The 13,423-nt window shown below is 28.8% G+C and overlaps 1 protein-coding gene and 1 pseudogene across 1 annotated transcript; one reads left to right on the top strand and one right to left on the bottom strand.

Moving 5' to 3' along the window:
• On the bottom strand, positions 1 to 1,331 carry LOC128195255 (aspartate carbamoyltransferase 1, chloroplastic-like; annotated as a pseudogene).
• An 8,967-nt stretch (positions 1,332 to 10,298) lies between these two features.
• On the top strand, positions 10,299 to 11,060 carry LOC108339314 (uncharacterized). Its single transcript, XM_017576451.2, has one exon. The coding sequence runs from the start codon at positions 10,299 to 10,301 to the stop codon at positions 11,058 to 11,060; it is 762 nt and encodes a 253-aa protein (XP_017431940.1).
• The last annotated feature ends 2,363 nt before the right edge of the window (positions 11,061 to 13,423 follow it).

A 13,423-nucleotide genomic window follows, 5' to 3' on the forward strand; every position in this document is an offset into this window, starting at 1 on the left:
TTAGGTGGGATGTTGTCCAGGGTCATCCCCTGCATTGATTATAGGAATGCTAGCAGTTGCTACTTTGTAGCACCACTTTCAAAGTGTCTCATCATAATTATATCAGAGTAACCTTCAACAGTTCTTATAGTATCTGCAAGAAGTAAAGTTCCACAAAACTCCAATTTTAGATAAAAACAACAATGAAATGCACCCACTAAAAAAACATTGCACCGTAACCGACAGGACATACATTCGAGCGTTTCTCCTTTAGCAGCAAATGAAAACTCCCTTGCGTTCTCAGTTGTGAGAACGTCCCCACCTAATATTTTCATGGCGGATTCAAACGAAAGCCTGGTTCTAGTGGATGACTCATAAAACAAGGTAGCCATGAGGTAACCCTTAAGCATTTGGCTCCCAAATGAATTGCTTTCAATGCTCTCCATGCTCCTTGCAATTTCAAAAATGGCATTAAGAGTCTCTTTGTCAAATTGTTGGGCCTCAATGACATCAACAAATTGAAATTTTTGCCCCACGAAGGAGGGAGCACTTTCAACTTGAAGAGCCCCTGCCCTCCGCAACGAAACCAGATCTACCTCCTCCTCTACGCTCCTCCACACCAGGAATCAACACCAATGGTAATAATGAAAGGAAAATGGGGAAGAGAAGAATGGACGAAAAAGAAAGAGAAGGAAGAAGAAAAGCTGAAACGGAAATGAAAGAAAAGAGAGAATGTGGTGGTGGGGTCAGAGAGATGTGGTGGTGGAGTCAGCTGCGAGAGTGAGTAAGTTAGGTTAAATTAGGATTTTGAAATATATTAAAAAATTGGTTAAAGTAAAAAAGTTTTAACAGAAGGATAATTTTGGAAATAAAATAAATTGGAGAGGTGGAGGGAGCAAGGGGTGGTGGTGGAGGGAGCACCACCCTAGTAAAAATTGCGTGAAAAGATAAGTTAAAGAAGAGTCACTGACTTACTAACACTAATATTTAATATATTTGCTTTTTTTAGTACTTCCAAATTTATTGTTTAAAATACATTTTAGTACAATATATTTTAGTACAATGGCTGCTTGGCCCCCCTTAAACTAGCCCCTCTCAAAATCACTTTATATCTAGCTGAAGGACATTTCTTCCCGTACTCCCTTTTCTCTTGTACCCTATAAATAATCATATCCTTATTTTATCCTTCTTTAAAAATGTATTAAAAGTCCTACAATCATAACTTCACATCTCCTTCTTCCTTTCTTACGTCAGATATTCCCCTGCTTCTTCCTTGTGTACTGTTTGGGGTTTTAAAAGTACCTAAGGATTTGGTCAATCCGAATAACATTGCTATGTTCCGGAACATACATCTAGTCCGGAAGAGTTGCTCCCTCCATCACCTCAAATACTCTCTTCATTGAAGGTTTAGAGAGCATTTTGGATTGTGGAAGAAGCAACTCTCCTAATCCATATAGAATGTGATCTCAATGTCCATGCATGAAATGAATCTTTTCATTCCCAAACTTCGTATTTAGCCTAATGAAGAAAGGGCTATTGGCCATTGTCATGCTGTTGGAAAACCTTTTTTGCTATACACAAATTAGTATTATTTTCTTATGTGAAGAGAACATAAAAAGCATGGCCAAGCAAAGAATGTATGCTCCTCAATTTTTGTTCAATTAATGGAGCTTTTCCTTCACTTTATTTTGAGCCAAAGTTTATAGGTTATTGGGTTTTAATATAGATTTAATTTTAAGACACATGTACATTTCATTTAGATGTAAATTCCATATGCTTTAACTACAAATAGTTTTTTTTTTAAAGGAATTTCGTTAATTGAATGAAAGATTGATTTTCTAAAAAGAACCTTAATCAAGTTTCATAATAATCTTTATCATTTAATATGTTTCTCTTTTCCATTCCTATTTTGTATTCATTTATTTTTCCTTAATTGTATCTTTGTCTTCTTACTTTATCAATGCTTATTATAACGGAGCTTCTCCAAGTGGCATGACAATATTCATCATTTTATAAGTTTTTCTCTTACATTCTTATGTTATATTCATTTATTTATCATCTTACTTCGTTGTCACCTTTTCTTTTTAATTTTTCTTCTTCTTTTTATTTATTTTTAAGTTATTTATAAGACATATTTTGTTAGATTTATTAAAAAATTTGACACTCGTAATACCAATGAATCTACTGATGAATTTTAAAAAATTAATTACTGAACAAATTTACTAATAAATTAAAAAAAATCAATTACATTTTTAAAAAATTCAATTGTCCAAAATTTTAAAAATTTAACTATCGATAAATTTTAAAAATAATTAATTATAAAATAATTTTAAATAATTTAATTACCTCAACAAATTTTAAAATATATATATATATAAAGATTTATTGACAGACATTAAAATATTTAATTATTAAAAAATATTGTCATGAATGGTCAAAAACTAAGACAAATTTTAACTCTCATTTTACTAATAAATCTATTACCAGCAAAAAAAATGTTAAAATAAAAAATTTATTTTAGTAATCGATGTATTACCGATATTAATATCCATCCATTATAAAAATTCAAAAATTTATTGATAAAATTCATTTTATCAATTAATATTTTTGTCAATAACATTTCGCCAATAATAATATAATTTTTTGTTTTAAATTCTTAAAAAGATAAACAAAATTTAAATTCTGACACTAATTTAAGCTAATCAATAAGTAGACTTTTATGATATAAAGAAAATTCACCAAATTTTGGAGTAAAAGCAATCTACAATATATATCGATTTCAATGAAAGAGTTATAATGAAGATAGTTATATATAGTTGCATTGAGATTTGGAAAACTAAAGAAGGTAAGATATGTTTGTTTCCTAAGGTAAATTAAGCTCTATACAAACATAAGTTAGGTTATTTTAGGAAGCTATAACATCCTTTCCTATTTTTCCTATTTATCATGATCTTGGGACCAAATAAAAACTTAGTTGTAGAAATACTGAAGAAAGATAATGACTCATTTTTTATGTACAAATAAGGATTTCCGACTTTAAGAAGGAAATTATTTCAAATATTTTCTCCAAAGTCCGTTTGTCATCATTGTAGTAATCCTTCCTTGAAGTTGTTATACTTCTTTTATGAATTATTTGTGATTTGATTTTATAGTTTTAACTCCCTCTCCAATCTCTTGGATATGGATTCCTTTGTTCATGTACTTGTCAATGATTAAAACTTGGGAAATAAAGACAACAATAATTTTGGGTTATAGATAAGAACCGGATAACAAAAAGACACATTAAATGCTCTAAATTTTGAGAGTCATTTCCTACGTTTTGAATATAACTGTATTAATGTGATATTTTGATTTGACCTATCTTTAGGACATGAAATAGTTTTGAACATAAGGGTAATCCTTTTGATTTTTTTACATGAAAAAGTTGTGATTGATTTTGAAATTTTAATTTGTTTTTATTTAATTCATTCTTGTTTGATTTTTGTACTCTTAACAAATTATTTGATTTTAGGTGTGAATTTAATTCATGGTTTGTGGTCATTTTCAACTCATTCATAAATAAATCTCCATTTAGGGGTTAATCAAATGAGGAATTTTAAAATATTTCAGTTTTGAAAATCATCTTTTTTGGTATTAGAGTTAAGGTTGGATTTAATCTCACTATAAGATTTTAATAATTTATAAATATAAGATATTTAGTCTGAACTGAAAGTTAAGAAAAGTTTGTTTGGATCTAAAGTTAAATAGAGTAACCTCAAGTAATTTAATTTTTAATTTGAAATGAGTTGACTCTACGTTTTAACTAACTCAGTTAACCTTTAACTTAAGTTGATTTGACTGAGTTCTTCAACCTAGTCAACTTGGATCAACCTTCTATCAGAGTTGACTGAATTCGACCTACATCCTAGATGATTTGGTTCGAGTTTTGACTAGAGTCAACTAAGTTTGACCTATGACCTAGACCGACTTATCTCGATCTACGACTTAAGCTAACTTATCTTGACATTTGATTCGAATCAACTTGTCTTAATTTTTGATTCAATATAACTTAGTTCAACCTTCAACTTAACATAAATTGTATTTGAATTATCTTTAATCCTATCCATCTTAACTTAACTTAACCTAAAGAAAGTCTAAATTGGATCCTACCTTGATTGATCTACTTGTCTTGGTTTGAATTCAATCATATTTATCTTAATGTAAGACCCACTTGCACAACATGTGAAAAATGTGAACTTTTTTGAGTTCTATGGACCCAGACCGTAAAGCTTTTATTGCTAATTTGACCCTATCTTTTGTGGATTATTTGGTTTTATGAGTTTTTCAGCACCGATTCACGTGGATATAAACCAAACCATGTGTACTAGACCAAATTAACAAATTTATTGTTGACAAATATTTCGGGTATAAAGGTTTATAAATACAAACTGAGTTTTGAATAATAATTTTCTGATGGAAAGTTGATTCTTACTCATGGATCAAGTCAATTAATAATCACGAATGAGAATATGCAATTTGTATTTTTAGTTATTTTAAAACTTTTATTATTATTAATGCTTTACAGATCTAATGCCCTTGTTGTTTTCGTAGACTATGATGAGTAGAAAAGAAAAAGAAGAATTATTAGTCTGGTCCATGCCCTTCTTAGATCTGAAGTGGTAATTAATTCTTAATTTCATGTTGATTGAAATATATGTATATGTGTTGATTCCACCGGTTTTCAAGTTTCATGTTAGTCTAAGATAATATATTTATTACTATACTTAAATATGTAAATCGAAATATTATATATATTTAACATTTAGTTCAGAAGAAATAAACAGGGGAAAAGAATGAAAAACAGTTGTAAGAAATATTTTATTTGACTTTTTCTGCATTGAACTAGAAAAAAGTATCATTAACCTTTGTACAAAGAGAAGTTCTACTGTAAAAAAATATTTTAATACGGAAATTGTAAAATAAAAAGGAAAACTTGTGGTTTGTATTGAAAGTGTGACAGATTTGTTGTCATAACTTACAGGCATGACAAATCGAAAAAACAGACATAAAACATTGGCAGTTTTGTTCTTGATTGTCAGGTTATGAAATTCCTTGTTACCACAGGCTGCAGGCAACACACATGCAAAATGTTTCGTGTTGTTTTCTTCCTCCAAGAAGAATCCAATGCACCCATGAGCTTTACTGGTTATAACTGTGTATCGAGTTACTTCTAGTACCAGATAAAACAAAATTAATTAATCACCATTCTTATTCATCAAAGTTTTGGTTCCAAATAAATTAGTAATTAATTTAAATTAGATACTAATTTATAATTAATAAATAAGTAGTTAAAAACTTGGTAAATAATATTAGAGACAAAATGAGATTTCATTTTATAAAATAATTTTAATTTTTTATTTATAATAGAACTTATTTTAGATATTTATATAATTTTTAGTTCATAAAATCATATCTAACTTAATTAATATATAGTGACTGATTATTTTAGTTTTTAAAATTATTTCTTAAAGTATATGTTTACCAGTAATTATATTAAAAAAAATATTGGCAACAAAATTAAAGTTTGATTTTAATTAACGACCTAAAATTTATAAGATTTCATTAGAAAACCCATCATTACAATTTTTATTTTAATATGCTACTTAGTAAAATATTTACATGAATGAATGTAGTAATTTTTTTTAAACATATAGCATAACATATAGGTTTTTTCCCATTAGGTTTTAATTATAATTTATTTTAAAATAAACTTAAGAATTAATTCTTCATCCTTTTCAACATATTAACCTTTTAAAAATTAGTTTTTATACTTAAAAGTATCTTTTTGATTTAATTTTTTTTAAATAATTAGTAGAAACATATGCACAATGCATACTTTTACTTTATGATAATAAATAAAAGGCTTAAATGTTTACTTCATTCTCATGTTAAGAAGTAAATTTTTCATAATATAAGGATCCAATGTCTTCATTTTTAAAATCGGATACTAAACAGAAATTCACCTCTTAACATGAGACGAAGTAAACATTTAAACTTAAATAAAAATTAATTCTTTTAATTATTATTGTTAAAATAAAAAATGTTATTGAATTTATAAAAAAGTATATTTTAAAAAGTAATCATAAAAAAATAGTATAAAATATAAAGATATAATGATTAATAAAGTGATTTATATTAATAAGGACAAAATAAAATATTTACATAAAAAAGTGCTTACCAAATAGTTTCCAACAAATTTTTTTATTTATTAATAGTTATAGATTATAGATACATAAATTAACATTAAAAGACAAAAAAAAATACATATGAAATTTGAAAAGTATTTTATGTTAAAAAAACTAAAGTAAATATTTAGCATGAATTGAATAGGGAATTAGATATAAAATAAATTATTTTAAGCCAACACAATCTTCTTCTTATACAAAAATATATTTCATTAACTTTTGAAATTTAAAGAGAGTAGTACGCATATCTAATAGTAACTTTAAATTCTTATTACAAATTTAAAAGTAAAAACTAATTAAATATACTTTTGTTATAGTCTATTTATGCTAAGTTATAAATTTAAGAAATGAAATATATTTATAATTATAATAAGACTAACTGACATTAATTCATAAACTTTAAAAATAGTTATTTTTTTATTTGGACAAGCTAGCGCTAATTCTTAACTTTGAATTTGAATATATTTAATAGTTAAAATAAGTTATATCAACGCGATAAAAATTATATTTTGTCTCACTTCAAAATTTTCTCAAATTTGAATATATTTTATTTTTAAAATTGATATAAATTATTCTGAGGTATACCAATTCTTACGTAAAAGAGGTTAAATAAATAAAAATATAATAAAATAGTTTATATTGTGCTTTTGACTCATTTTTAATTTTGAAAATTGAATATATTTTATTTTTAGAATCTCATAATTGTTACCCTTTCCTTTAATGACCATATGTAAAAAGATATGATAAATTAAGATATAATGTGATATGTCATTGAATAATATAAATTTATTAAATAAAACATTATAATGTATCATAATTCATATAAATATACAAACAATTAACTCCAAACTCAATTATCCAAATATATATTTTGATATGAGACTTCACTATAAGTATGTAGTAATAGTAGTATTTATGTTTTGCATATTATAAACCTTACGAGGATAATCTTTTACGTTTAAGACTAAAAGTTTAGGATAAAGATTTCTTATAATTCTCTTCTCACTTTATTAATCTCTATGAGTTAAATGACTTGAAATATAACACGATACCTTCTTTTTAAACTCTCATATGTCAAACATACACTAAAAATCACTAAAACATACATTTTTTTTCTTAAAATTCTCTCAACAATCATATCACACATAAACATATCAAAGGTTCTCATATTTCTTCTTGAAATTCTCTCAAAAATTCATATCACACATAAACATATCAAAAGTTCTCATATGATTATCACAAACTAACCATCACATTAACATTCATAAATAGAAATATACATAAACCAGGGAATAGTGCTCAAAAGTACTCTCACCCAACAACTAGATAACTCGCCCAACAAGATCGTCACTGGATCCCATAGACTAAATGTATCATGAAAGTCGTCCAACGAGACTTGTCTTGTCCAACCACATTCAAGTCAGTAGCTCTCTAACTTGAGCTCGCCCAATGACCATATTCTTACTCAATGAAAGTCAAATCAGTGATTTATCTAACTTTTGGTTTTGCCTAGAGAGTATACTCTCGTTCAACAACCACCTAGTCAGTAAGTCTCTAACGTTGATCTCAACAAGTATATGCTCACCCAATGAATTTGCATAATTCTACAGATTTATGCGACTAGTGCAAAAATAGCGTATAACGTCACGCGTTCAACGTCCAACCATTGAATAACCAACGTTAAAAATGATCAGTGACATTTTTGTAAATAAATACAATTGTAGAACGTCGAAGCCCTATTCAATTTGACGTTCTATGATAGTAATTATTTAAACCAGTATATCATTCTCTTTCTTCTTTCTTTTAAACCATCAATAGTATGTCGAATCATGTAGGGGTTCGACGTAATATTTGTCGGTTAGAAGCCAAAGAGTCACCCTTTTTAATTTTTTTTTCTTTTTTCTTTTAAACAACAAATAATATGTCGAGTTTTGTAAGGGCTTCGATGTATTATTTGTCACCTAGAAGTCAAAAAGTAATTCCTTTTCAATTCTTTTTTTCTTTTTTCTTTTAAACCACATATAATACGTCGAATTTTGTAGGAGCTTAGACATATTATTTGTCAGCCAAAAGTTTTCCCTTTTTAATTTGAGCGGGAGTTTGAAAATTCATTCACTTTATCTTAGTGCGTGAAACCCTCTTCTCTTCTCAAACTTTTCTCGAACGAAGTTTGACGATCATCACATGTAATCTTTCTTACATTTGATACAAATGCGTGTTAATTAACTACTTTACGTATAATTTTTGTTTGTTTTGACCGATTATTTTCGTGTTCTTGTCCTTCATAGGCGCATTCTGCTTTCTCTCTCACAGGTGGAAACACTTTATTCCGACGAACCCACCTTTTAAAGGTTAGTTTTTGTTTTCGTTTTCGTTTTGAAGAACTTATTTGTTGAACTTGTTTGTTGTTGTTTTTTGTTGAACTTGTTTGTTGTTGTTATTTGGTTAAACTTGTTTGTTATTGTTATTTGTTATTGATATTATACTACACGTTCATAGTTCATGCTTTATAAAATACCAAAAATTAAAATTTGTTGTTTTTCTGCTTTTCAGGTCTTGTAGAGTTGTTTAGCCTCGAATATTAACAAAATTCGATGTCAATTTGATTAACGTTGAATTTTTTAAATTCGACGTCAATTTAACGTCTCCCGATATAACGTCGACCTTGAAATTGATGTGAAAGGCCAAAAAATAAGGACATTATACGATATTTTTGTACTAGTATAAGTCTATGCAATTTAGTCTAACACTAGCCACAAACACTAAAATAATCAACCATCAAATTATGCATAATTCAATAACTTAATTTACTTCAATTACAAGATTACAATTCAACACATCAAATTTCAATCCCTTTATTCTAAAGATGATTCAAAGTTCTTAATCTCAACTCAACATATCAAATTTCATCAGACAATTCAATTACACAAATCAACTATCATACAAGTCTACAATCAAGAATAACTTGTCTATGAGTTAAAATTATTAACTAACTTCTCTTACTTAATAATAAACAAATAACTCTAAAGATTTTAAAACAGCTTCAGAAACACATAAAACTCTACATGTTTATAGGTATTAATAAAATTCAAACAAAAATTATTTCTTTAAGTTTACGAATTAAAAATATAATGTTTTTTATTATCTAAAAAATATATATTAGTATTGAAACTCACTCTATCCATAATATATTTACAAATAATATTTTTCTATAGTAATTATCCAAAAATTACTTAGTACATGAAGAAGCATGTGTAAAGAGAAGTGACTAAAACTTTATAATGGTGTTAAAATAATTAGCTTTCTGTTATTTTAAATTTAGTATAATTCTAAATATTTGTTTTATTAAACAATGCAGGTACGGGGTTGTCGTTATCATACACCTTCACTCATACGGGACGGTTGTGATCAAAGCAATAACCACTATCACAGAACTTGACTCATACTTTTAACATATTACACATCATTTGATATTTTGAGAAACATAAATTTTTTATATGAATTAACACTATTTTTTTATTTCTTTAAATATACAAAAAATCATTTCTTTTATAATTATTTTATCTTATAATATCTATCAAATAAATATAAATATATATATCTACATATCATTATTCATCCCATATATATCATACCTTAAGATTCACGACACCTAATACAAAAGCCCCATATCACCATCATCCTACGCAACACCTTTTATTCCCTCTTTTCCAATATGTACGAGCACTTTCATCAGATCAGGGACGAATACCACATAAAACACACTTGTTTAAACTTACCTTACAACTCTATTTTTCCAAGGTTAAAAGGGATAATTAGTTGGCTAAATGAATCTACCCCATTTCATGTGCATTTTAACTTTTCCTCATTGCTTCTTGTCTTTTCCAAGTAAAATGTTTTACATATCCCCCCACAATAAATGCATCCTTCCTTTGACCCCAACATTCACTCTGTTCCTTAACTAACATTAGCTGTGCAAGACCAACTTCACTCATGGAACCACCAAAAAGACCTTTGAGCCTTCCCTCAACAATAATGTTTCTTCTTTGAAGAACCAAATACTTGGTTTCCAACTGTGTAGAATCCAACGTAGCAATGGGTTGTTGTGTGAGTTCTAGTCACAAAACCTCCACCTCGCCACTAAGAAAGTTCCGTGGTTCACCGCAACCTCTCACTCATCGAGAGAAACCTCAAGAAAGCAGCAGAGAGGAAGAAAGTGAGACAGTGAAGCAAGTTCTCTTGGAAGCCCGGAAACGGAATCCAACAACCTTTGCCAAACCAAAACCTCAAAAGCCACTCCAATACAAGGTCAGAGATGAACAGAGCAAAGTTCAGAAAAAGTCTTTGCCCATTTATAAAGCGGAAGACCCCTCGGATGAAGTTTGCAGCTTGAGCGAAACCGTGACCACAACTACTTCAATCACCGAGCCAGGACAAGAAACGCACAAAAGGGTCGATGTATCTCAGGCCAAATTGCTGAAAAATCGTTCCTTTCCCGGTGAGAGAAGAGAGAGAACAGTGCATGGTCCAAGGAACAATGTTAGGTCTGTGAGGCTGGTTCAGTGCAGAGACCAAACGGCTCAGAAAACGGGCAGCGGTGGAACACTTCGCCGGCAAGATCCAGCCGAGAAATCTTTCCGGCAGTCAAGGTCGCCGGCTACCGGAGGATCTAGGTCCGTTGTGGGTCGAAACCCATCTGTGAGAAAAACTAACCGTTGCCCGGCAAGGGTAATAACAAGCACGGCGGGAAACGATTGCCGGAGAAAGGAGAATCTGGCGACGGCAAGGAAATGGGTTTCTGGCGGCGAGTCACTGGAGAATCCACTTGTGTCACTGGAATGCTTCATATTTATATAGGATGTTGTGATTGTGCAGCAACGGTGGTGGGTGGCGCCACCAGTGAGCCACCGTTGAGTGGGTGAGCTAAGTGTGAAGTGATGTTATGAGTACTCGTCATTTATTATTTCTGTACTTTCTTGAATCTTCTTAATTACTTGTGCAGTTTGGGTGTAAATATGGTAAGTCAAAGGTCTGAAATAGTACATTGTCTTAACTTTTGGACTGTGACAATGGCAAGATCAAAAACAAAACAAAAAAAGGTAAAAAATTCCTGCAGAAGAATTTAAAAAACAACTGAATTTGTTGGTAGAATAGACCCAATGGATGGAGTGGCAGGTTTTGGAAATTAGCCTCTGCAGGAAGATTTTGGAAATTGTTTGATACGATAGAAAGAGTTTAAAAAGTTGGTGGATATTATTTTCCTGCAGCGGCAGCAGCAGCACAGTTCTTTTTTAATTACCTAGGTAATATTTGCCTACATAACACATAACACAGTTTTGATTACAGGTGGGAATTCGGTTTCCATGCACATTAACGGGGTTAGTTCAATTTCTTTTTTTTTTCCTGAAAACCAGTTAATATTCAGTTATCTAGAAATTGAATTCTGAATTAGTTTTTTTATTTTTGTTTTTTTTTTAAATTTTAACTTTTTATTTGACATTCGTGTAGTTTTGAATTAGAGTTTAAAAAAGAGTTAGATATTTATTAGATGAATAATATATTTATTTATCTAATATATTATTTATTTTATTTTCAATTTTTTTTAAAAAAGAGGAAAATAAAGTAAAAAAGATTATATGTTTATTAGATGGAATTATATTTATCTATATGGTTGGATTTTATTAAATATTTTTTTAAATGTATTATTTTATATTTTTGAATTTGAAACACAGTAGGAGATGGAAAAAATTAATCAAGAAATGGAATATATATATATATATATATATATATATATATATATATATATATATATATATATATATATATATATATATATGTAAGGTAAGTTATTAATATTTTATAATTAGTGTAATTTTTTGAGATAATAATATTGAAAAATGTATAAATATATGGTTAAGTAATTTAAGTTTATTATTATTATTTTGTTGTTGAAAGTTTATAAAGTAGGAATTGATGATTAGTGCATTTTATTGAAAATTAGAAAATTAAATTCAATGTATAGGTTATTAAAATTATAGCTTAAAAAGTTAAAGGAAAAAATAACTTAGTGACAAATGAATATTAGTATTGTTAATTAAAAGTGAAATTAATTTTGCAATATATATTTAAAATCGTAATGAGAATGGATAGTAATTCTTGGAAAATAAATAAAATCAGTAGACATAACTGAAAATAAAATTAAACTTGAAAAATTACAATATTTGTGTATACTTTTTTTTTCGTTGTTATTAATCTAATTTTTCATATTGTTTAACATGTGTTTGGTGATGTATATATTAGTTTAATATTTTGCAAGTGTAAGAAGGTAAGACATATTAGTTTAAGTTGAACTTTTTTTAAAGTTAGATCATTTGTGCAACATTATTATCTGATTTGATTTCAACTATTATTAACTAGCCTCATTAAATGAAGGTAGTTAATTTGAGTAACTCTTTTGCGGTCTTCACAATGTATTTTTTGTAGAAGTTTATTAAACATGCAATTTTGACATATTAGCATGGTGGCAGGGGTGTTTGATATGAATTTAGACCATAACCGCATGAGCTTTCCATGATGGTTGTCCATTTGAGAGGTCCTCCATAATAAAGTATTGTTGGTGGATAGGGTGTGGGTTTGTGGAAGAGAATGAGGGAGTTGGGTTTAGAAGAGAAAGTATTTCTTTAGTTGACCTTGTGAAGGTAGCAAACAATTTAATTATTTTGTTAATAGGAAAATGAGACTTACAATAATCATGTATGCAACATCACAAATATTTGATGAGCATCAGTAATGGCTCCTCCTCGTTCATTCAATGTAATTCTTCGGAAGTATAATTCTTTGATGGATGTGGTAGGTGGAATTTCCAAAATTGTGCACATGTTTTTCAAGATGAGGAAACTGACACCAAAATTTCTCGGACTGTATCAAATTCTCAAAAAGATTGGACCAGTGGCTTATGAGATAGCACTACCACCTCGATTGACAAATTTGCATAATGTTTTTCATGTATCCCAACTGAGGAAGTATATTCCAGATCCAAAGCATGTGTTAGAAGTTGATGAAATTCAGGTCAAGGAAAATTTAACAATGGAAGTTGGCCCAGTGCGTATACTAGATGTTCAAATGAAAAAGTTAAGAGGGAAGGATATTCGCACGGTAAAGGTACTTTGGAATGAAGACACACAGGAAATGACTTGGGAATTGGAAGAATTTATGATAAA

This window comes from Vigna angularis, chromosome 1, assembly GCF_016808095.1.
Source record: "Vigna angularis cultivar LongXiaoDou No.4 chromosome 1, ASM1680809v1, whole genome shotgun sequence".
Lineage (NCBI taxonomy): Eukaryota > Viridiplantae > Streptophyta > Magnoliopsida > Fabales > Fabaceae > Vigna > Vigna angularis.

Excerpts from the sequence above, each read along its gene's own strand:
- LOC108339314 (XM_017576451.2), top strand. The coding sequence starts at position 10,299 with ATGGGTTGTTGTGTGAGTTCTAGTCACAAAACCTCCACCTCGCCACTA.